The sequence below is a fragment of the Aulostomus chinensis genome, chromosome 10 (assembly GCF_037954235.1).
Source record: "Aulostomus chinensis isolate RoL2024-O1b breed Wild chromosome 10, RoL_Achi_v1.0, whole genome shotgun sequence".
Classification (NCBI taxonomy): Eukaryota; Metazoa; Chordata; class Actinopteri; order Syngnathiformes; family Aulostomidae; genus Aulostomus; species Aulostomus chinensis.
This window is the reverse complement of record NC_141329.1, coordinates 22,107,872-22,117,696: the sequence shown is the minus strand read 5'-3', so window position 1 is coordinate 22,117,696 and position 9,825 is coordinate 22,107,872. Positions and strand designations below refer to the sequence as shown.

At 37.8% G+C, this 9,825-nt stretch overlaps 1 protein-coding gene across 6 annotated transcripts in view; it reads right to left on the bottom strand.

Annotated features, from left to right (window-relative positions):
- Positions 1 to 21: 21 nt before the first annotated feature.
- Positions 22 to 9,825, bottom strand: part of cep126 (centrosomal protein 126) — a 29,296-nt gene continuing 19,492 nt past the window's right edge. For 4 of the 6 annotated variants that reach the window (XM_086216453.1, XM_086216451.1, XM_086216452.1 and 1 more), the window contains 7 exons: positions 8,806 to 8,968; positions 6,200 to 8,048; positions 5,035 to 5,153; positions 4,466 to 4,517; positions 3,880 to 4,050; positions 3,710 to 3,771; positions 22 to 3,616 (listed from right to left, as the gene is read on the bottom strand). In XM_086216453.1, coding sequence (XP_086072579.1) covers positions 3,539 to 3,616; positions 3,710 to 3,771; positions 3,880 to 4,050; positions 4,466 to 4,517; positions 5,035 to 5,153; positions 6,200 to 8,048; positions 8,806 to 8,968 — 2,494 coding nt within the window. In that variant the 3' untranslated portion in view covers positions 22 to 3,538. Of the gene's footprint in view, positions 3,617 to 3,709; positions 3,772 to 3,879; positions 4,051 to 4,465; positions 4,518 to 5,034; positions 5,154 to 5,466; positions 5,499 to 6,194; positions 8,049 to 8,805; positions 8,969 to 9,825 lie in introns of those variants that run through there. The other 2 variants (XR_015118199.1, XR_015118200.1) reach the window with 2 other exon arrangements.

The following is a 9,825-nucleotide window of genomic DNA, read 5'->3' as shown; positions in this document are numbered from 1 at the left end:
TTTTTATTTATAAACTACCTTTTGTGTAAAATTGCATTACAAACTTCTTAACTATACAGTTAAAAACAAACAACAAAACTAAAAATACAGCAGTACACTACAACAAACAGCTATACAGCATTGATAATAGGGGGATTAATAGATCATCATAAACTGCAGTATATCTAGGGATATCCTGTAGCCCTAGACATTGACTATTATTTATATATTCATGACATATAAACACTTGTTTTCCCATGTAATTCATTATCATCATGATATTTAATTTGCGGACATCTATTTTAGCCTCTAAAGGTCCTGCTGCAGAACCTTACTTGGGGAAGGCAATTTCCCCTCTGGAAACATGAAAGAGCTGCATTGTAAAGAAAACAGTTCACACAAATACGCATGCAGGTGTGTTGAAGCAAAAAACTATGTCCAAAGGAGGTTCAACTATTGCTTTAATTTATGCAAATGTATGGATTTATGTACTTAACACGATCTGTAAAAATGATTACAAGATACTGCATTCGTTGAAATGAAATATGAGCAGAACTACTCAGTATTTTCTTTTCCTTTTTAATGAGGCAACTTTTTTCAATAATCCAAAACCAGCCTACATATAATGCTACCAGTTGCTTTTTTTTTTTTTTTTTTACAGTGCTCACGAAAAGTGGATCCATGCAGTTCCCACAATTGTTATGCTAATGGGGCCCCTCTTCCATTGAGAAATCATTTTGTCAAGATCCACTCTCTTTGGATACAGAGGCTCTGTTTCAACTCTTTTTCCCATACATCCCCTGAATGAATGATTATGAAGCCCTATTAAATTCCTGCAGACAATGTAAAACCCAGATGAACAGATTAAGAGCTTCTCTCTCACAGTCACATGCTCTTTTTTTGTGAAAGGATGCAAGTTAAATTTGTTCATTTATTATGTTATCAGGTAGGTCTTTATGAGTAAATCTCAATTGTAAGCGCAAATATTGAAAAAGGACAAATAAGTAAAACACACAAGAGCCCATATTAATTATAGTAGCTTCCTGGAAGAAATAAATGAATAACCCACTATATTTCACAGACTACAATACTGTCACTATAGAATCAATAAAACTGTCATGTAGTAAATCCCAATTCCTCATGTATTTTATGTTAATGCAATATGCAATGTTCATAATTGTCTGAGAACTTTCTAAGGCCACATATTTTGATACGAGTCCGCACACATGTTTTCAGTCAAGAGATGCTCTTTGTCTAGCTGACACTTTAACGTCATTGAAACGCACTCAGACACAAGAGATGGACTGCAGCGTAGCTGCAGCCCGAGGGGACCACCCACTTAGAAGATTGGCCACTTTTGGCCAACATTATGAGGCAATAGTCTCACTGGGCTTTAGCTACATGCTGTTAGTGGGCCAATGTGTACGTTGTAATATCATATTAACAAACAATGAATCCATATAAATTCCTAAAATACTGTGGAGTTGTAGGTCCTCCGTGTTCGATGCGCTTTGGTCTGCTGTTATTATCGGACTTAGTGACGCACTTTGTTGCTACAGTCATTAAGGCACAGGGGAGATTGAGTGCCCCCTACAGTGTTTAATGCGTAGATACACTATGGTTATGGGTCACAATAAATATAAACTGTCATCTGACTCCCTCCCAGCTCTAATACACACAGCCCACATTCCTGCACATATTCATCCATTACAAAAGGCTATGTAATAGTTATGTTACATTGTGAAGCTTGATTGATGTCAGTTTTATTCAGAACATAAATAAGAAAAAATAAAACAATTTAAGAGTAAGACAGAACTTTCCTGTGTTGTTTTATCAATAGATATATGTTATGGCCTCCAAAAATGCAACACACTATACATATATATGTATGTACATGTGTGTGTGTGCATGTGTGTAAAAACATGAACTTGAGATTAAGCTTCACAATGGACCAAAGCACAAGCTTGAACTTGCATTTGTGGAAACATCTTCCCTTTCACCACTCTTTCCAGTTGAGTTTCAGGGTGTTGTCTTGGTTGAGGCTTAAATGTCATTAGCCTCTCTATTTATGGTATAATGACTCTGAATATTACTGCCAACAGCTGTCATCTAGACTGGACATATTTTGTCATTTTTACCAGAAATCTTTTCACACACATCTTCTTTATCCATCATCATTTTCAAGCACTGTTGGAGATAACAAGGCGTTGATGATGCATGACTCCACATAGCAGACACGACAGTAACACAAGTATTAAAGTGTGTTGAAACACTCCAAATTTCATGTATGCACAAAACCAAAAGCCTGTACATAAAACAAAGTTTCAGCACCATTGGGCAAGTCTTCAAATGAGCTGGAGCTTCCTCCACATCTTGGAGCAAGTCTTAGCAGGCAGAGTCTGGGCAAAACCAGACACGCCAGGGAAGGAGGGGCAACTGAAGTCCCATCAAAAATCCCTGCTGCTTGTTTCCTGTCTGCATGCCTTTTTTGACAAGGGAGATACACATTTGATAAATAACTATTCAAAGGAAGCAATGAAGTAACGTATGACTAAATATCTTACTATAGGTAAAGGAAACATTTAGGTGGAATGAGGCCTGAAGCAAGAGTGAAGTTGTGTGTAAATGCAAACGCAACAGACTTCCTCTAGCTGAAAGACACCTTGTTGAGCCAGTAGGGTGAGTCTAGGACACAAGCGCTTTAAATTGTCCTGTTCACAGCCGTCAGAGAAAAACAAACCCTGCTGCAATGTTGCAACATATTGTTCAAGAAACAATTTCCAGTCCTCAGTCCATTTATTGGGTGCACTGTGTGGATTAAGAAATAACAACATTACAAAAAACCCAAAACCCTGTCAGTAATGGATTTTTTTTTATTAACTTCATTACCCAAAACGTTTCCACCATATTATACTTTTACTATATGAACACAGAATGCAGTATTGAAAATAAATATTTATCTTATACAGATCTTCAGTTGTTGCTCTTTGCAATATTTCAGTTATTAAATCACATTTTAAAATGTATGAAATCAAGCAGCATTTCTAATCAACCTTTGATTGTTTAAAGGAGGTGGTTTGGCAAAACTCAGAGTAGTTTTTAGGGACACTGAGCCTCATTCATGAAATATTCTTGTGTTTTCACAGAATGTATGGTTATTTTGCAACTCCCTGCTACTGACATCTGTTGTGCACCTCTTGTAACATACTTGAGACTTTCTAACATTTCTTTGCAAGCCCGGGTCCTCTCCTTTGGAGTATAGAACAAATTTCTGCATTCAAACAAGTCATGAATGAGGCCAAATGTGCTGGTATCACAAATCTACCAAAATCAAAAACCTTTTGAATTAATTCACGTAAAAATTCAATTTGGTTTAATTCTGCAATGCATACTTCTTTTTGTGCCTGTGTTGACCCTTTAATCTTGCTCCATTAAGCATAAGGTTACTTCAGGCATTTTAATAGGTAAAATAAAGTGCTTGGTTATATATTATGCCACAAAGCAGATGCAATAAAGCACCGATGGAAGTGAAGACCCCTGACGACCACGCAATCTTACATCAGCATTTTTTCTGGTATTGAGTCCGGTTGTTGGAGAGATTGTGCCTGTGATGATTTGTGGTCTTCATTTCCCTGGTCTAAAAAACAGAGGACAAAAAAGAAAAATGGGTACAACAAAGTCACCTCATATGCCCTGGCAAATAATGTTTCACTTAGAAATTCATACTTACGGATAGTGTATCAGTGAGGACTATACCTGTGCCAGTAGGACCCCCAAAGTGTTCACGTACGCCTATAAATAGTGACAAACACAATAAGTCAGACTTCTAGATATGGCAACATATCAACGGGCAACAATTTAGCTCGGTCCTAATGCAAACATCATTTAGTAAGTGCTCACTGTGCAGGTGGTGGTTGAGTCTGTCTAGAGACAGCAAGATTTTCTGTTCTTCCAATGAAATGGAGGTAAGTCCCTGCTGTTGGCGCTGCTGTACTGTTCCAGGCATCTGTGTTTTGACTGTTGCCATAGCAGCTGTGACATCCCTTCCTTCCGGTAGACCCTCAGCATGTACTTCAGCCAGGTGAAAATGGGTTTCCAAATAATGTCAAATTAAGGGCATTCATTTGCACTTTCATTTCATTCATTGAAATTTGGATTTTGTTTCAGTCTAAGTAACACACACATATATATATATATATATATATATATATATATATATATGTTACTTAGACTGAAACAAAATCCAAATTTCAATGAATGAAATGAAAGTGCAAAGTGTGTGTGTATATATATATATATATACACACACACACACACACACACACATCCATATATGTTCATTGGATTTTGTTTCCGTCTAAGTTATATATATATATATATATATATATATATATATATATATATATATATATATATATATATATATATCAAAGTTTGTTTGCTATAGCTATGATAGCAACCAAAAGATGGACACAGTTAACACTACCTTCACCAGGGATGGAATACAGCCTCTCTTGGTCTGCAGGCTGTTGTGTTGCCTACACGAAACAAAATAAACAGACAATAAGTTATTCAAGCTCAATATTATCATTATTTAATATCTATGTGTATGAAAGCAGTGGTAAACAGCTTGTTTAACTCGAAATTCCCCAGAATAATTAAGTGGGTGTTCATGACCCCTGTCCGTTTCATTTTATTTTCACTAAACAATATGGTGGTCCCCAGGAATGATCTTCCAACCCCCAGGTAGAGAACCACTGTTCTGAAGCATACAACTGAATCTCTAGGTGATAGCCATAATGCATAATAACAGATGGAAACACAAATTGTTGTGTACAAAACCGCTGCTTTTTTTCTCTTATACTGACAACTCAAGTCTATCTGGAAAGTCTTGTCTTGAAAGACCCAAGTTGTGTTGACTCATAATTTTACTAACACAAAATACAGCATGAAAAGGACAGCAAAACTGATTAAGCAAGTTCAAACACACCCATTTACTGATCTTCAGCAATTATTCTCACTATTCCTCCCTACAGGGCAACTGCAAGCATGTACCTGAGAGGACTGAGGAAGCCTTTTGTTCCTTGTGTCAGGAGGCTGTCTGCTCTGCTCCATGCAGGGTTTCCTTACAGCTTGCCCACCTCCCGTTGCCTCTCTTTCCTGAATGTTTTTTTCTGAAAGAACATCCCAAAAAATCTTATAATAATATAATATAATATTCTAAACCAACAATTAAAAAAATAACTACAGGAACACAAATTACAATATAAACTAGATGACTATGCACAGAATGTTTTTTTTAGTTTCCCAGTCTGCAAAAAACATATTGTAGTTTTTCGGGCTCCAATAAAGATAACTGAAAATAACAACAATGCATATGCTTGGCAATTTTCCATGCAAGGTGTTACAGAAAAAAAGGAGCAAAACAAAGAAATCGATGGCTGCTGTATGAAGAGACAAATCCTGCTAAATCCAAGGTCAGCGAACCTTGTGGCCAAGACAGGAGATCAATCTGTGATCTAAAATGCAGGACACAGAAAAAGGTATCAGCAATATCTCCTTGGTGTACTTTGTAGTATAATGTTTCTGTATTTGCTTTCCTGTTTTGTTAGGGCCTGATCATTGTGCTGTAAAAGTGATATTGCTAACACAATATGTACACCTTAATTTAAATCCATTAAACTACAGACTTTTAATGGTAGAGTAAAAAAATATGCAAAAATGAAGTGTATTAAAATGGCTTCATCATTTTCAATAATAATAATGTTGATAATCTCCACTGATGGCAAGATGGGATGGCTAGAGGCAAAACAGACAACGGGCCTTTGTGAAGCTAGTTCATGATGTCAAATAAGTCCACTTTTCCAGATATCACTGACTTTGTGTCCTTACTTACTTTTAAATATTAGAACAATAGGATGCTGCAAAACACCAGTATTTGTGTTATAATATAGTTCATTTCTGTTAAATAAATTAGTCGTACATAAAAATTTGTTCGCAAATTGTGCAAAAAAATGGCACACGGATGTAATCTCATGCAACTTTCCAAAATGGCAACTTTGCAAATGACACAATGTAGCTCATTCTTCATTCAGTGGTTACTTGAAATTTCAAGTTTTGATGCTAAGGAATATGCTTAGACAATCATGAATGTAAACAGAGACTTAAAAAATAGCCCACTCAAAGCTGTGTAAGGGGCTTTCAGCCAAACATACATTACCATCCTTGGTGGATAAGGCGCTGCGGACACTGTGCCAGAGCTGTGAGATCTCATCATCTGTGGGAGTGCAATCCAAACAGAGGCCTTTTTCACTGCACACCATCCGTCTTCTTCTGCCGTGGCTCTGATTGTCTTGATGACCTAAACTGGGCAAGTATTTCATGTTGCTTTCTGGAACAGGGCAGGTATATGAGGGGGGCAATGGTGTGTAGATAACACTACTATCTGTTCTGATTATATGTGTGTAAGGTAAAATAAAGCCTTGCAAGTTGTCCTTGTGCAGAGCCTCCTCTGTAGGCAGAGGTTGTTTACAGTTGACATTAGTGTGATCCTTGCCATATGGGGTCTTAATGGGGTATTGAGATTTTTCTTGTGTGGATTCCCTCCTAGGAGGTGGGCGGGGCACCAACATCCTCCCATGGGTTTTGGCAATCTGACTCACCCCAGTGGCAGCTTGAGGTTGCATGACGATGCCCTTTCTAATCCATGAGGAAACAGGACCCGCTCCAACTCTGGCAGTGAGTTCTCTCTGCAGGGCCTTGGGACCACCAGTCCTGGTGCTACACCGTGGTACCTTGACCTCGTCTACACGTTCCTGGGGCAAACTGACTTGAACCCCAACATCTGCCCATGCTTGCTTTGTAAAGTGATAACCAGGGGAAGCTGAGGGGGTCAAGCTGGGTCCAGGCTTAGAAGCCCCTGAGACTGCAGTAAGACTTAGCTGGTGGTCCTCTGAGTTGTTCTTTGACTGAGACAGATTAGACAATCTGCCTTTCATCATGTTCTGTTGTTTATCCACTTTCTCCATTTGTACCTCATCAAGCCAACGCAGTTTCTTTACAGTGTTCTTTCCTTCCACCTCTTTAGTTTTCATTTTTGTCAATTCAACACTATCTCTGATCGCTAAAGCTACTTGTTTTGCAAAAATGAACTGTCCTGAGCCATAGACATGGGTGATATCTCCTTTCATATGTTTGGACTCTTTTTTAAGGATTCCTTTAACAAACCTGACTTCATGTACAGCATGAGATGCCCCCTCTGACACAGGCAATTTCTGTACATCCTTCTCAGGACATTTAGGGGACTTGGGAGTTTCTGACAAAAAATAAGACACACCTGCCTGTTGCGGAGATACAGTATTAATGGGCTTCTTTGTTTTGGGGTCCAAGTTTGAAACCTCATAGACATTGTTTATGGAAGACCTGAGCTCTTTCTGCGGTGGCATATAGTGGCTGTCTTTTCCTGGCTGCTGAGGAGATCCATTTTGTGAAACATTTTCTGTTGTGCTATCATTCAATAAAACATTTGGCAGACAAGCAGCCCTTAACAAAACATCATTGCTGCTGCCCTTTTTGTTCATCAGAAAAATTTCTGAAGCTGATGGATATTTTAACTGTCTGCCAGCATGGACCTCCTGCTGTTTGAGATCAAAAAGAGTCTCTTGTTTAGGACATGATAACTCACGTATTGTATCTCCAACTTTACTTGTAATAATATTGTCCCCACTGCTGTTCTGTGGCAGATTCACATCAAAATGCTCTGGGTCAGCACTAATAATTTCACAAAGAGACAAAAAGCTGCAGTCTTGTTTTTTCTGCTTAGATCCATGCAGTTTTCTTGATAGGGGCAAGTTCTCATCAAGATGCATTATGGCTGTGAGAGATGTTAGGTCTGATGATGGACACAAATCATTTTGCTTTGTCAGGTCTTGATGGTGCCTTTCTGACTCAACCAAGAGGAATGAATTGGAACCCCGAGGTTTGTTTGTGCATGGGCTGGGTTCCTCATCCTCCAAACTGTCTTTACTGGAGAGGCTTTCAGCTCTAGAGCACCAGGAAAGGCAGTTGTCCTAAAATTCAGAAAAAAGGTAAGAGTAGCAAATACAAAAACAGGATACACATTTTTCATAGATACCAATAGAGTATACACAGTATAGCAACAGAGCACACATCTAAGGTTCAGTTCTTTGATAAAATGTGTCTCAGAGGTGATAAGACATGTATCCCATCGTGCATTTTTTAATATGCTGATTCACTTGGTTATTAAACCAGTTCTCAACAGAAACCTGGGGCATGGGGATTCATGTTCACTCCTAATAAAAGAACAACAGGATAAATGTATATCATAAATATAATAAATATATAACTGTAGATGTGGTCAATTGTATAAATGATTAAATGCATTGTTTAGAAGAGTAAAAACAAAAGTTAACCAAATATCTGCTTCTGTTCCATTACGAAATCCCTGATGAAGCTGATTTTATATTGAAAGACAATTAAACGTATTCCTTTTTTTTTTTTTTTTAGTAGAACAGAGTGAAAGGGAACTTTTGGAGGACAGAATATGAAAAACCACCCAGAAATCTACTCTACTACGTAAACAAGAGTACCGGTAAATGGTTCACTTTTGTACTTAGCATCAGTCTGAAAGCAGCCCAAACATTTGGCTTCATGTATATCAATCAATAGGTATCGATGTTGCACTTGTTCACTGAGCTATTTAGTTGCGAAACATGGGCCATTATATATTAAAGCCGAATGCACTATTGCATTAAACTGGTCTTCCTTTTGTTTTTAACTCACACTCACACGTAATCAACAGCATACCTGTGTACTATGATCTTGTTGCCTCTCTTGTGCCATAGGAATTTCTTGACTGCTCTTGACCCAACTGCTCTGCTCCTGAAGCAGCTGAGTGTAGGCATCCACCACAGATAGCGCTTGGGAGGATTTTGGAACCGTAGGAGGTTTCGGAGAGGGTGTGCAGCTTCTGTGATAGAAATCAGAAAAAAATACAAATATTGATGAACTGTATGATTTATCTAGCCAGGAAAAGTTACATATAAAACATATAGATCATATCAAAATTTGTGTATATGTACGTAGTGATACATTCTATATTCCCACGGAATTAAAAACTAAATCTATTTGATTTTGAGGAGAATAAATGCACTTAAAAGGAACAGCTTTTTGAATATTACACTTACTATCCTTCCCCACGGCCAGACAGGAGGGTAGATTCTCCTCTCTCCTCTGCGTGCACATTTGGGTGCCAAATACTCAGAGAGACCAACTGACCTCTAGTTAGCTTAGTGCAATGAATGGTAGTGAATGAGCTGTGTAGCATACCTCCATCTTACCTGCTCAGCTTCCAAAATCTGCAGTAATAATATTAATCATCTCTTATAAAGTTAGACATTATTAATAGTAGCAGTTACTCTTGTAGTCGTCAACAATTTCTTTTACGGTGCTATGTTAAATCACTCGAAAGTAGTTCCAGCATTGTGTTTGTTTCTAAAATTACACTATGCTTTTGGGAAAAAAACGGTGTTCCATACTGAGTTTTATGCAGAAGCTTAGTTCTCTTAAAACAGGTCGACCATTTTGAACTTTTCACATTACGCTCAGTAAACTTAAGACAATATTTGTGGGTCTCAGTTAATGCATTTTATGGGCATATGCCTTCTCTTGTGGCTTTGGGCGGGACAGCAAACCACTATATCTCTCAAAAAAACTGACCTGCTACATTTAAGCTTGAACTTTTTTTAATACAGCCAAAAAGCACATTTTCAATAAATACAACACTGAATGTGAATATTGGCAAATTTTCAATTACTATACAGTATG